At 45.4% G+C, this 14,546-nt stretch overlaps 1 protein-coding gene across 3 annotated transcripts in view; it reads right to left on the reverse strand.

Moving 5' to 3' along the window:
• The window catches only part of API5 (apoptosis inhibitor 5), a 40,972-nt gene that overhangs the window by 23,380 nt on the left and 3,046 nt on the right, over positions 1-14,546 (reverse strand). For all 3 annotated transcript variants that reach the window (XM_053254372.1, XM_053254364.1, XM_053254382.1), the window contains exons 2-7: positions 14,129-14,290; positions 12,296-12,389; positions 10,552-10,617; positions 5,647-5,798; positions 1,799-2,005; positions 128-232 (exon numbers count right to left, since the gene is read on the reverse strand). In XM_053254372.1, the coding sequence (XP_053110347.1) occupies positions 128-232; positions 1,799-2,005; positions 5,647-5,798; positions 10,552-10,617; positions 12,296-12,389; positions 14,129-14,290 (786 nt within the window). The remainder of the gene's footprint in view (positions 1-127; positions 233-1,798; positions 2,006-5,646; positions 5,799-10,551; positions 10,618-12,295; positions 12,390-14,128; positions 14,291-14,546) is intronic.

Consider the following 14,546-nt stretch of genomic DNA (forward strand, 5'->3'; position numbering starts at 1 on the left):
CCATTTCTGATAATGCCTTAACAAAAATTTAAATAAATGGCAACAAGTTTATTTCTGTCTCCACTTAATTATACCTTGGACAACTGCAACTTATGTTAAAATGTTATATGTTATTAGAATAACTTACCTCTAACTGGATATCAAGACCTTCAACAGGGGTAGTCAAAGAGCTCAAATTTGGCAGCACATGCTCACAGAAGTAAGTGACAAACCTTGTAGAGTGAACATTTTTCTGTGGAAAATCAAAATAGCATTTATTATTGCAACATTTCTCCATTTCCATTTCCTTCCACAACTCCAACTTTTCAATCAGTAGCAACTAGAACTAAACTATAAGAAACACTTGTACTAGGAGGTTGTTAAATGATCATACCACCAGATAAATCCAAGTAGGTTTACTTCTGCTTCATGTTGTGACTTTTGTTTGTATCTGTTATTAGTCTTACCTCCGGGAGAATTTGTCCTAAAAGGGCAGGCTATGTATATTTTAAACAAACAAATAAACCCAACCTTGTTTTCCCATATAACTGAAATGTTTTTAGAGTGTTTTGTGACTGACATAGAACTACAACAGAGTGTTTTGTGACTGACATAGGGTGCCACTGACATAGAACTACAGCACATTTACAGCTCAGGGAAGAGACAGTCCCTTCCAGCCAATATTCAAAGGCAGACTGGTAAGTGAGACTGGTATTTCTTGTCTGGATGGGCTGACTTTTTTGTTCTGCTTATCTATTTGCAAAAATGAATTAGTCACAATTCTAGAGTCACATCCTTAGAAAGTCAGGAGTCCTAGTCCCATTGACATTAATGGGGCAAGAGAGTCTCAACTATCTTGTCTCACTGATTTCAAAAGCACTTAGTCATGACGAACTTTCTTAAGATACAACTCCTAATGTAGCTCCAGCGTATTTAGTTACAGTTGAAACAAAAGGGGGATAAGACAGAACTTCCATTAAGTCTGGTTTAAAAGAAATTGTAACAAGACTCAAGTTGCACCAGCAAAACAAGACAGACGCAAATCCCCCAGTGACCGAAGATGTAAATGCTTTAATTGCATCTGCTGCTGGCATATTTGACTGATGCTTCTCTTTAGAGGGGGCTCTGTAGGCTAAATAGTATTTCAGGCACAGCCATGATATCCCTTGGCCATGGTGGGGAGGGAGTAGAGTCTACAGAAGCTACATACACAGCATTCCCAACATCTGAGCTTCCTACATAAATTGAGTTCTACAAAATTTTGCAAAGGTACATATAATCTTCATTTTACAGATAGGCAAGGCAACTGTCATTCAGATTGTATAGCGTTTCCCAGCACTGCCAGTAATAGAAATGACATCTTCCAAAACCCAGCTCTCCACACCAACTGCAGAACAATCTTTCTTTCCCCATTAGCAATCTCAAATATAGATTTCTAACATTTCTTATGCAGATGAAGCAAAAGTCAGAACTGTTCTTTTGGCAGGACTGTTGCTATAAAGCAGACCAGAGAACAGTACTTACTGCTCTGCAATCATGGAAAGGGGCGGGGGGAGAGAAATCAAGTACATTAGGATTGATTTCAGTAGGAAACAGAGGATTACAACAGGAAACTGGTGATATGGAGATGACTGGTTCATGGGAAAGAAAGACCAACTGATTTAACAATGCATGCTTATGACCACAATTGAGAGAGGTGTAAATTAGAGCTTAGGAAACATGAAAACCCCAGAATGCAAGACATTTAAAAAAAAAAATCAATTTGCCTTGTTGAAGAGACATTATCAAAGAGTTAGCCCTCATTTCAACAAATACTTACTGAAAAAAGTGGGACTGCTTGACGAGTGCACTGTAAGAGTCTATCCACACAATCAGGGTCTGATGGGTTGAAGGTCTGTTCTAGGTCAGCTTGTTCAGCCACCAGTTCAACTAGCTGCTGCCTCCCACTCACTGTCTGCAGGCTTTTTAAACCAGACAGTATCTTCATGAATAAGACAAACTCCTCACCTGTCACATCCTCAAGTACCTGAAAAGAACAAAAAGAGGGCAACTTAGAAATAATTCATATCCATACTGTTGCAAGTCGGTGGAAACTGCACATTTCTTTTAGCTGCACAAGGCAACAGCTTTTTCTTAATTTCTACAGCAATTCTAGTGTACAAGTACTTCACAATGCTCTTTGTTTATTAACAAAACTCCCATGGAATAAAGGCTAGGCTAGCCAGTGAGCTCATATCTAAGCAACAGTTTGAGGCATCCTGTGCACTATATTACACTGACCACTGTTAAGAATTAAAATTATTTTATTTAAAATAATGTGGCTGTAATAGGAAGAAATGTAACAAGATGAACTTTGCACAGGAATTATTCCTAGCTACTTATAGCATGGCAATCTTTATTTACACAGTGCTATACTTGTATGGGGCACCTGCAATAGAAATTAGAGCTATGTAAGGATTTGGTTTCCAAGCATCAAAGCAAAATCATCCACATTTATTATTTATTAATTACATTTTTATACTGCCCTATCCAAAGACTCTGGGTGGTGCACAAACCCCCCCCATCATTTTAAACATCGGCTTAGGATTACGATTAAAAACCATTTTAAAACAGTTAAAACCATTTAAGAACAATTTAAAAACCTTGGAAGGCGAGACCGAACAAATAAGGGCTCAGGCCAGCAATGAACCCAAGCGACGGATTTCTTCCGGCAGCTACAGAGAAGGCCCAGTTCTGAGTTGCCACCAGACGTACCAGTGATAAATGGAGACGGATCTCTCCAGATGACCTTAACATGCAGTGGGGATCATATAGAAGGAGACGCTCTCTAAGGTAACCCAGACCTAAGCCTACGTTCAGGGCTTTCAAGGTAGTAATCAGCACTTTGTATTTTGCCCAGAAACATATCAGCAGCCAGTGAAACTGTTTGAGTAAAAGCATAATATGGTCTCTCCGGGTTACCCCAGAGACTAATATAGCTGCTGCATTTTGTACTAGCTGAAGTTTCCGAACTACATACAAAAGGCAGCCCCATTTAGAGCGCATTGCAATAGTCAAACCTGCAGGTTACCAGCTGATGCATAACTGCTTTGAGATTGGTATCTTCAAGGAATGGAAGCAGCTGTTGAATCAACTGAACCTGGCGGAAGGCACTCCTGGCCATAGCCTCCACCTGAGATACTGGGGTGAGGCCTGCATCCATGTATAAGGGAAGAGAGCTGGTCTTGTGGTAGCAAGCATGACTTGTCCCCTTAAGTTAAGCAGGATCCGCCCTGGCTGGATATGAAAGGGAGACTAGAAGTGTGAGCACTGTAAGATATTCCCCTTAGGGCAGGGTTTTTCAACGTGTGGGTCCCCAGATATTATTAGACTTCAACTCCCATAATCCCCAGCCTCAGTGGCCTTTGGATGGGAATTATGGGAGTTGAAGTCCAATTACATCTGGGGACCCACACGTTGAGAATCCCTGCCGTGGGGGATGGAGCTGCTCTGGGAAGAGCATCTAGGCTCCAAGTTCCTTCCCTGGCTTCTCCAAGATAGGGCTGAGAGAGATTCCTGCCTGCAACCTTGGAGAAGCCGCTGCCAGTCTGTGTAGACAATACTGAGCGAGATGGACCTATGGTCTGACTCAGTATATGGCAGCTTCCTATGTGTACTACCAAGCTGCATACCTGTTCATTCTGGGGGAGTGTAACCCCCTCCAGCACAGGAAGATCTAACTCATCCTTCAGATTCTGATCCCCTACAATGAGCCCCTCCATCTTGCTTGGATTCAGCTTCAATTTGTTGTCCCTCATCCAGCCCATTACTGCCTGTAGGTAGCCATTTAGGGAATGAGTGCCATTTCCTGATGATGATGATGATGATGATGATGATAAGAAAGATTTGGGTGTTATGAGCACACTGATAACACCTTGTACCAAACCTCCTGATGACCTCACCCAGCAGTTTCATGTAGATATTAAAGAGCATTGGTGACAGATAGGGATGTGCACGGTCCGGAGCAGTCCGGACCGGCACCGAAGGGGGGCTTACTTTAAGGGCGGGGAGGGCTTACTTACCCCTCCCGCCTCTTTGTTCCCTCCAGCGCCCGTATTCCACAGAATAACGGGGCGCTGGAAACCAGCCGCCCCCACCGCCGCGGGCAGATTTGGCCAGAAACTAAAGGTACAAATGCCGCCGCCGTCGCCCGCCAGCCCTCCCTCCCTCCCAGCCGCCCGCCCGCCCGAGTCCTCACCTGATCTCTTGGAAAAAAACGAGAGGAGCTAGCGAACAAAGCTCCTCTCGCTAGGAAGTCCTGTAGCATACTGAAGAAGCTTTGTGCGCGCGCGCACTGCAAAGCACGCCGATCGCCGGAGGCCCGGTCTACCCGCCGGGAAAAGGCCAGTTAGAACAGCGATTGGAGGCCCGGTCTACCCGGCCTTTTCCCGGCGGGTAGACCGGGCCTCCGGCGATCGGTGTGCTTTGCGGCGCGCGCAAAGCTTCTTCAGTATGCTACAGGACTTCCTAGCAAGAGGAGCTTTGTTCGCTAGCTCCTCTCATTTTTTTCCAAGAGATCGGGTGAGGACTCGGGCGGGCGGGCGGGCGGCTGGGAGGGCTGGCGGGCGGCGGCGGCGGCATTTGTACCTTTAGTTTCTGGCCAAATCTCCCCTCGGCGGGGGGCGGCTGATTTCCAGCGCCCCGTTATTCTGTTGAATACGGGCGCTGGAGGGGGCAAACAGGCGGGAGGGGTAAGTAAGCCCTCCCCGCCCTTAAAGCAATACCCCCCACCCGGACCCGAACCAGCCAGGGCCGAACCGGTCTGGCAGTTCGGCCATTCTTCAGAATGGCCGCCGGACCGGTTCGGACACACCCCTAGTGACAGAATGGAGCCCTGAGGGACTCCATATAATAGCTCCTGCTTCGAAGAGCAACCGTCACCAAGCTCCACTATCTGGAATCTACCCCAGAGATAGGAGCAGAACCTCTGCCCTCATTTCCCCAACTTTCCTAGGTGATTCAGAACGACATCATGATCAAATGGTACTGAACGCCACCGAGAGAGCCAAAAGAACCAACAGAGTCAAACTCCCTCTGTCGATTCCCTGTTAAAGGTAATCTATCAGGTGAACCAAGGCTGTCTCAATCCCATAGCCAGCTCTAAAGCCAGTTCGAAATGGGTTAGATAATCTGTTTCATCCAAAACCACATGGAGCTCATTAGTCACCATTCTCTCAATCACCTTGCCCAACCATGGGAGATTGGAGACCGGCCTATAACTATCCATCGCTGAGAGATCTAGGGAAGGCTTGTTAAGAAGTGGTCTAACCATATCACCCTTGGCCCCATGGAGAAGTGGCGGCTCTCAACATTAACTACATCCAGAGTGGTCCTGTATGCAGTAGTGAGGAAGTCCATTAAAGGTATCTATAGCTGCAGGAAACTCCAGTTATGTCTTGGAAGGCACACAGCAAGGTGCACAAGAAGTGCTGGGGAATGCAGTCCTTCCCAGTTATTTCCCCATAGAGCTCTATGAAGAAACTGCTGGTAATGACTACATTCCCCACCACTTCTTGTACACCTTCAAAACCTCACTGGGGCTTCCTGAGATTTCAATACTTTGAAGCTGAATATTTGCATGGCCCTAATAGATATGTCTAACTGAAATTATCTCTGTCATGTACTCACCTTTTTTGATTCTGTTAGTATGAGCTCTTCTACTTCTTTTGTTAAGACCTCTTCAGGCAATGTTTTGAGTTTTGTAGAAAGAAATTTGATGGCTCGCTCTCGCACAATATCCTCTCCTTGAAGAATCTGACTGAATAAGCCCCCCAGCGTTCCTAACATGCAAAGAAAGATCCAATAACAACATTCCCTCACAAATGAAAGAAGCCAAATTTTGTTATAGAAGACAACATCTTCACATTATAATTAAAGCATAGGTCACAACTGCAAGGAAAAGGGAACAGTTGTTTTTCAAACAGTCAACACTCTGTACCAGTGATCTTCACTATTTTTGAAGTGAGGGCTACTACTGCTGAGCTGACTACCTTTTTGAGTAGTAACAGAGGTGCTGTCAAATTTTGCAGGGAGGACCCTGCCTGCCAAGGCCCCACTCATCCGCCACCACTAATCTACATTGTTACTAGCCCCCTTGGTGCTGGCCCTGGCACTTGGTTTCCCACTCTCGCTTTCTCTGTTGCTTCCCCCTCCCCTTCTCCCTCCGCTCGGAGGAGTGTACCCAAAGGATGGGTTGTGCCTCCCACTTGCTCAGAGACAGAGCCAATCAAAAAAAGACACATCGAACCCAGTGGGAGAGATCAACCCCTCAGGCTCCAGTCTTCGCTCTGTCTCGCTCAGAGCAGGAGTTGTTTTCTTTCGTGCTCATTTGGTGCTTTGTATTGTGGGCCAGAGAGTCTGTCTTGGTGGGCACTGGCTGTCCTATGACATTTTGGGTTGTCCTTACTATGAGCCACCTCTACCATGGCCGCGAGGGCAGCAGTGTGGAGAGAGAGGTGTCTCCTTCTCTCTCCGAGGATTCGGTGCCCGCTTCAGTGTTTGATGAAGTGTGGGCAAGGGTGTAACACCCGCTTCCGCCGCCCACACTGATTGGCGGGGGATTGATCCCGGGGCAAGGCTAAAGGTGGCAGCAGTGGAAACAGTGGGCAAAAGCAATCTGCCCAAGTAGCAGCCGCGCCTCAGCACTAGCCACGCAGAGCAGCAGCGAGTTCCGGAGGGCAGCAGCTCAGCCATTTCCCTCCCAGCGCAGCCTCCACAGCCGTCTTCCCCACCTGCATCAGTAAGTCCCGGGAACCTAAGGTCAGTGCCTTCCGGGGAGTGTTAGGGGGAGGATGATTCTCACAGCCAGGCTGGTGAGGGTACGGCTGCTGATGTGGGGGAAGCAGAGGGGGTGGTCCCAGAATGCCTGCAGGCTGTGTTCAGGTGCATTGTGGCAGAGGAGTTAGGCAAGTAGTTCCCACTAAAAGTTCCCGCCATGGGCACTGATGGCCCCTTGCCACCAACAGGGCCCGTACCAGGGCATAATGTGCCTAGGGGGTGCTCTAAGAGCAAGAATAAGAAATATAAGTCTCAGGCCAGGCATTCTTCTAGATCAGACTGGGATTCTCCCTCCCCACATGCTCCTGTGTGCCAGCCACCTTGTTTGTCACCTCATGGGCCTGTTACCTCTGTGGTACCAGATAACCCGGGTCAGCCTGAGGCAGCGGATGAGGAACCAGACACAGATGCTTCAGTGTCTGATAAGGAAGGGGGGAGCTTTCTGAGGATGAGACAGAGTTTGCTCAGTCTGTTTCCCACAGGCTGTTCACACCGTAGGATTTTTCAGTTTTGCTGCACAAGGCAAAAAAGATTTTAAAGATGGGGGGGCACCATCCCTTCTGTCCCTGATCAGGCTGAAGGGGATCCAGAAGTTCTACCAGTAGGGCATGCACAGGAGGTAGTAGTGTGTTCACCAAGCTCACGGTGGCACTCGTGGTGCACTTGAGGACGGAGGGGGTCCCCCTTCACCTTTATTTAGACAACATCCTCATCAGATCTCTGTCTGTGCAGAAGACCCTCAGGGATGCCCAGGTCCATTGCCTCCAGCTGCATGGGTTTGTGGTGAACTTTCAGAAGAGTTCCCTATCTCCCCAAACCAGCATCCTGCACCTTTGGGCCCTTATTGATACCACAAGTGGTGAGGTCTCTCTGCTCCCAGCACACCGGCAAAAGATAATCAGGGTTTGCTGGGCACTGCAACATTGCCCAAGGGCCAGTGCCTTTCCCCTCAGTCAATTACAGGCGACCATGGTGTCCACCATAGGGCTGACTCCCTGGGTGTAGTTTCACACTAACCCCTTTCAGTGGGCTCTGCTTCCCTGGCAGGACCAAATAGCTCAGAGATCCCACCTCAGCCTGGATCTGAGCAGAGAAGTGGTTTCGTCCCTGTCATGGTGGGCGTTCCCATCCATCCTCAAGGGGGTGTATTTTCTCCCAGTAGCCCAGTTTCAGGTTTGGCCAAGGGGACTAGTTTACGCCTCCCCCCCCCGCCACAGTGATCATCTCACAAACTGTCCGTTGGGTTCATACCCTACATGCGGACGTCATTCTGATAGCTCCCCATTGGCCTTGCCGCCCCTGGTTTTTGGACCTACTGAAGATGTCAGTGGAATCTCCTATGAGTTTGGGGGCGGACCCTCATCTCCTCAGTCGGGGCAGGTCTTTCACCCAGACGCAGGGTGGATGAATCTGTTCGCCTGGGGGTTGAAGGGGGGTGTCGAAGGGTGTGTGTCTTTGATTAAGGATGGGTAAGCGCAAGGGGTGTTGGATACGATGCTAGCACCTTGCAGGACTACCACCAAGAGAATTTATCAAGCCACTTGGAAGGTTTTTGTTCAATGGTGTAAGTCTTGGTCCCCTTCCCCCTTGGTGGCCTCCATGGCTAACGTATTGGCCTTTCTACAGGCTGGGCTTGATAGGGGGCTACGGCCCAGTAACCTGAAATGCCAGGTAGCTGCCATAGCATCAGTTCTGCACATGGGGGTGGGGGGAGACAGGATCCATAACCTTGCTTCTCATCCCCATGTTAAAAGTTTTCGGAAGGGTACTGTTAATATCTGTCCTCCTATGGAATACCGGTTCCCTGCTTGGGATGTTAATGTGGTGCTTACAGCCTTAACGAAGGATCCTTTCGAACCACTCAGGTTGGTTTCCTTGAGGTTTTTATTTTACAAAGTTGTGTTTCTAGTTGCTGTAACCTCAGCATGCAGGGTGTCCGAGCTGGAAGCCCTTTCTTTGCGTAAAGAGCTCTGTTTAGTCCTTCAAGACTAAGTGCTTCTGAGGACTGATCCCACTTTTGTTTCAAAGGTGAACTCCCTTTTCCACAGAGCAGAGGAACTTATATGGCCTTTGTTCTGCCCTCATCCTGCTTCTCCAAGGGGATGTGCGCAGGGCAATTATTTGAAACGTACCAAGGCTTTCCGAAGTTCTGAATCACTTTTTGTTTCATTTTGCGAGTGTACTCTGGGACATAAGGTGTCGAATTCCACCTTGTCCAGGTGGATCTGCCAGTGCATTAATTTGGCCTATACATCTCAAGGTCAGGCTCACCCGGAAGGGGTCCTGGCCCATTCTACCAGGAGCGTGGCAGCCTTGGCAGCTTTTTTCACCTTAGCGCCATTGGCAGACATCTGCAGGACGGCAACCTGGTCGTCCGTTTCTACCATCATCAAGCACTACAAGACACAAACCCTGGTGTCTTCTGATGCTTCATTTGGGTGCAGAGTGCTGCAACAGGTAGTGCCCTCTTAGGACCAGCCTCCTCTCCCGCCCAGGAGGTTCAAGGGCCTCTGGTAGGTCCCATCATTTGGATTCACTCCTCTGAACTGAGGGAGAATGATACCTTGTCACTTACCTGGAAGGTCATTCTCCTCAGGAGGATGGAGTGTATCCACCCTGCCCGTGTCCGTCTGGTCATTTATTTCTACTATTCTGTTCCGTTGGGTACAGTGTTCTCTCTAATTTTTTCATCTGTGTGCAGAATGACTTTTGTTCCGAGTGGCAGTATCTAAGCTGTGTGTGCACATATGCATTCAGAATGGGGCTCTCCCGATTCAACCTGAGCGGGATCTAAAGTTAACTGAGCGGACATCAGAAAATGTGTCAGCGTACGCACATGAGCATGCCTTAGTGGGAACAGTGGTTGGGTAGTTTCTTTTCAGGGTGGTCTGTCTCCCTGGGGTTTTTGTGCTAATGATAAGGCATATTCCTAGGGGCTTTTCCTTCCCCTCAGTCCGATATTGGCAGTTTGTTGGTTCTGGTGGTATTTTAGACTTGTTTACTGTGTTGAGCTTGAATCTGCACCTGAGCGCTCTTATTTTCAAGGCTTCGAATCCTGGAGCCTGAGGGGTCGATGTGTCTTCTTTTGATTGGACCTGTCTCTGAGCAAGTGGGAGGCACAACCCAGCCTTTGGATACACTCCATCCTCCTGAGGAGAATAACCTTTCAGGTAAGTGACAATGTATCATTCTTCCTCCTGTTGCTAAGGGTAATGCCACTTCCCAGCCAGTTCATGTGGCACTAAGCTGTTGAATGAGCCCTTTTCCTCTCGTGTGCACGCAAGAGGAAAGGGCTCATTCAGTAGTTTAGTGCTGTATGAACTAGCTGGGAAGTGGCAGTTCTGGCAGGAGGAGAGGGAATGGCAAGCCAGAGGCCACCACTGGGGTCTGTGCAGGCTGTCACTGGCCAGCAGGCTGTGCAATAAAGAACAGTGCTGTATACCACATAAACTAACACACACACACACACACACACACACACACACACACACACACACACCCCTCCAGTTGATTTCAACAGATCTGTATTATACTTTTGAACAGCTCTTGTAATACCTAACCTCGTATTCTTGGTATCTTAAAAAAACAACTCATTCCATTATTTTTGTAGTGAAGAGCAGGGGTATTCATATTTGTTTACAGTTCTACTCTATCCTTCAAAAGGCACTCAAACCCTTGCTCACTCTGTAAGATCAAACAAAGACTAGAATCTATTTATAACTATAAAACATGTCAACATAAAAATGTGTCCCTTACCTTTAGCATCCATCTTAAATATGCTTAACAAAGCATTGTTTACCAAGTTGAATTCTGCAGAATCATCTGGGAAACAGAGAAAAACTAAAGATCAGCAGTTTTTTAAATAAGCTATTTAAAACGGAAAACAGAAAATAAAGAAGTAGAATCATATGCATGAAGAATTTCATCCAAACACTAATAGAACTGTCAAAAATATTCACAAGGAAAATGGGAGAAGTCACAATCATAATGCAAATAAAAAAACTCAAGTAAAAATTGATGCCAGCCGACTTGGTTTTGCTTCCTTACAATAAAGTTATATTCAATTTCCTATTTTGTTAAATAAGCAAACTCATACTTTTGCTTATTTTATTTTCTCCCACATCTTACAGTGAACCAACAAAAAGTGGGTTCACTGCATGAGTTCAAGTTGTACTGCATTCAACAAACCCATGCAGCTTAAATGCAGACCTAGGTGTTGCAAATAGTTTCTCCTTTCCTAGAAGCCACGTGCATACAGGAGTGCTGCATTACATAGGGGCTTGAGATGAAGGCCTGCATTTATTTCATTTGTTGAATAAGACAATATAGTGGTAATGATACACATTCAACCTTACTCCAGACAAGATTTTAAGACCTCTTTAATGCATAGGTAAAACAAATAAAACAAAGATCTTACAAACTGAGCAAATGTGTTTCAATGTTAAAACATCATTGCCAAAATAAACATCTTTGTTTCAAACATATAAAAACCGTTTGAAACCCTGGGCAAAGTATATCAAGGAAAAACATGAAGGAGGAGTTGTGCAAACAAAGGTGTTTATTTTGGCTGCAGAAGGAAACACAGTAAAGCATAAGATTAAAGAGGCCATGTATACTGAACAGCTGCAACCAACTATTAATTTCAGGGAAGAAATGCAAGAGACAATGAAATTTACTGATGTATAAAAGGGTTAAACATTTGTTCTGTAGAGTCATCTCCTCCCTTTTTCTTAGGTTGGTTATTTAGTTTCAGTGGCTATATTTAATCTGAAGAGTTTCCAGCTGTTTGAGATACAGCATTGACAATGATATTCTAATATTGAAAAGCGTCTGCTCATTTTGTAAGAACTTTGTTTTACCTATGCATTAAAGAGGTCTTAAAATCTTGTCATTTGTTGAATACAAACCTGCATTTAAGCTGTACGGATTTGCATTTTAAACCTGCATATAAACTGCATAGGTTTGTTGAATACAGTGCAGCACTGGCATAACAGTCAGAGCAGCTTTTGTCCCTGAGTGGGAGGCGGGGGGAGAGTGCACCAGAGACAAAACAAGAGGCAGAAAGACTGCATGACCAGGAGGGCAGTACCAGATTTTGAGGCAGGCCTGGATCTGTCTGCCTATGAGGTGCAAGCACACCACTTTTGTGTGCACACTTTTGTTATGAGGTGCAAGCACACCACACTGTGCAGCACAGCACTTTTGTGCACGGTACTCTTTGTATTTATATCACAAATAGAAGTCAAGGTGGGCATGTGCCTTTTAGAGTACACCAACCCACTATACATCTGGAGTTTTCAACGAGAGAAAATTAAAAGCACATAGCAATCTCATGGATGAGATAGCAAAAGTTAAATGGAAAACGTCTCTTAAAATACAGTAGGTCAAATACTGGCAAGAAAGCATTTAGAAAAGCAGCTATAGCAATGAATATGCACCCCTGGTTTGATTACAAACTTGTACCAAGTGTGATGCAAAGGCAAACTCCAATCTCACCTACCTGACTGCAAAAGCTGGGTAAGTATATCTGCCACTCTGGGAAGGTTGTCACCTGTAGCAAACTGAGGTAATTCCTTGATTGCTTGGCGGCGGATCTACAAACAAAAACATTCCATCAATTGAATAAGTTATTCAAAATTCCCTCACATGCCGGTAATTCTTTGTGGAAAACAGCCGCAACTATTGCCTTTTTAGCTGATGCTGATGTCCACCAGCACCAAGTTACTAGATGCCTAAGGTTATGATGAAGCCCGCTCTGGTCTTTAGGTGATAAGTGACGAAGGGGAGGCAGAGTTGCCACTGACATGAATGAACAAAGCAATAGCAATAGCATTTACATTTACATACCGCTCTATAGCTGGAAGCTCTCTAAGCGGTTTACAATGATTTAGCATATTGCCCCCCAACATTCTGGGTACTCATTTTACCGACCTCGGAAGGATGGAAGGCTGAGTCAACCTTGAGCCCTTGGACAGGATCGAACTTGCAACCTTCTGGTTACAGGGCGGCAGTTTTACCACTGCGCCACCGGGGCAAGAAAAGATAAGTGAAGATAAGTAAAAGATAAGTAACCAGTGCCACCACTGCTGTCCATCATACTGGTCTTTCACCATGACTGAACAAATAAAATATCGGAGCAACTAATGAGGTTGAGCAACTAATGAGCAACTAATGAGGCTGCAGGTACAGGTGGCCCTCGTTAACTTCAGTACTGGCACCTGTGGTTGTGTGTATACACAGTAGGACAATGGAGACCCGACCTCATTATTGGCAGACACGAAAATACTGAAAATTCATTGGCTTGTGGTTCCTGGGTGGCTGGAAATGACCTTTGAAGTCATTTCCAACCACCATTATGCTGAACTGAGACATTTTGTGGCTCTTCCTTTAAAAAATAAATTTCCCTGCAATTTTTGTGTGGAAGAACAGCTGAATTGAGGGTTTGGGGGGCACTGCTGGACAGCTGGAGACCTGGAGAGCATGGGATGGTAGGTTATTTCACTTATTTCTGCCTTTTCCCAGCCTTTTTTGCCCCCAAATAACCCCCCACCCCCAAATTTCCATTGTCTCAAGGTCTCGTTATCTGCGGTTGTAGGTGAGAACGGAATCCCCGCAGATAACAAGGGCCACATATACTGACTTCATATGGATTCCAGGCTGATTTCCAGACTCTCACTGTAATGACTATGAAAGTCTGGAATACTCTTGTTCAAAACAGTCATCTTTCCTCATCTGCCTCTGTTCTTAAAGCAAAGTAATATTTGTTTTGTCTGGAAGTCAACTGTTTCTGCTTTGTTAGTCTGTACTATTCTTTTAGTTGCTTTTCATTTGTTTCCAGGAATTGTTTTAGATTTCGGCTGTACATGTTTGGAACATATACTGAAAATATACTATAAATTATGTAAATAAACTTCAAAAAATAAAAGTCATTTTTAAAGTTTAAAAATCACCCTGCTCCTAAATAAAGCAAGTATGTGTGAATCCTGGCTCTTGTAGAACAAGGGAGCACTCATTCATACCTTTTCTACCAGATGATATCACAATGCGTGCAATTAAAAGAAGGTTCAACACTAAATACATACAAAGCAATTTGGTTTCATGGAATATTTAAGCAGTCAATTCACTGGTATCTAAATCATTCTCAAAGAACTGGGTTTTGAGAAAGAGCTGGCTTGAGGTAAGTAAAGTGGCTCAACAAAGAAAAGGAAGAGAGCATTAGGTTATTTTTGTAAATTTTTTGGGCAGGAGGGAGTGGGGAGGGGAGAGAGAATGAACGAGAAGTAACAAAAATAAGCACCTGTAAAACAGCTTGTTGTGAAGAAAGAGTACTTACAGAAACATCTTCATCCTCACAAAGGTCCAGCTGGGCATTGATAGCTGAATCAGCTAGCTCAGGGAAATGTTTGAAGAACTTTGGAATAAACTGTGCCGCTAGTCTCTTCTCCTTGGCACCTCCCTTGACACCATCCAAGATCACCTGGTAAGCATCTTTGTGCTAGAAGACAAATCACATAAAGCAAAGAACATCTGGGATGGATCCTAAGGACACAAGATTTTCAGTTCTAAGTTGTAAGGATTGGAGTAAAAAACTCACTTATGACCATGGACTTAGTGAAATGATGTATACAAATATTAGCAAGCAACTTATGACCTACCATGCTAAAAGGTATCACATGCTCAGGTGAATATATGTGGCACAAATCCAGCTCTGTGGCTTCTAACATTAGAAACTAAAATTGAAATCCCATGCA

Source organism: Hemicordylus capensis, chromosome 1 (genome assembly GCF_027244095.1).
Source record: "Hemicordylus capensis ecotype Gifberg chromosome 1, rHemCap1.1.pri, whole genome shotgun sequence".
Classification (NCBI taxonomy): Eukaryota; Metazoa; Chordata; class Lepidosauria; order Squamata; family Cordylidae; genus Hemicordylus; species Hemicordylus capensis.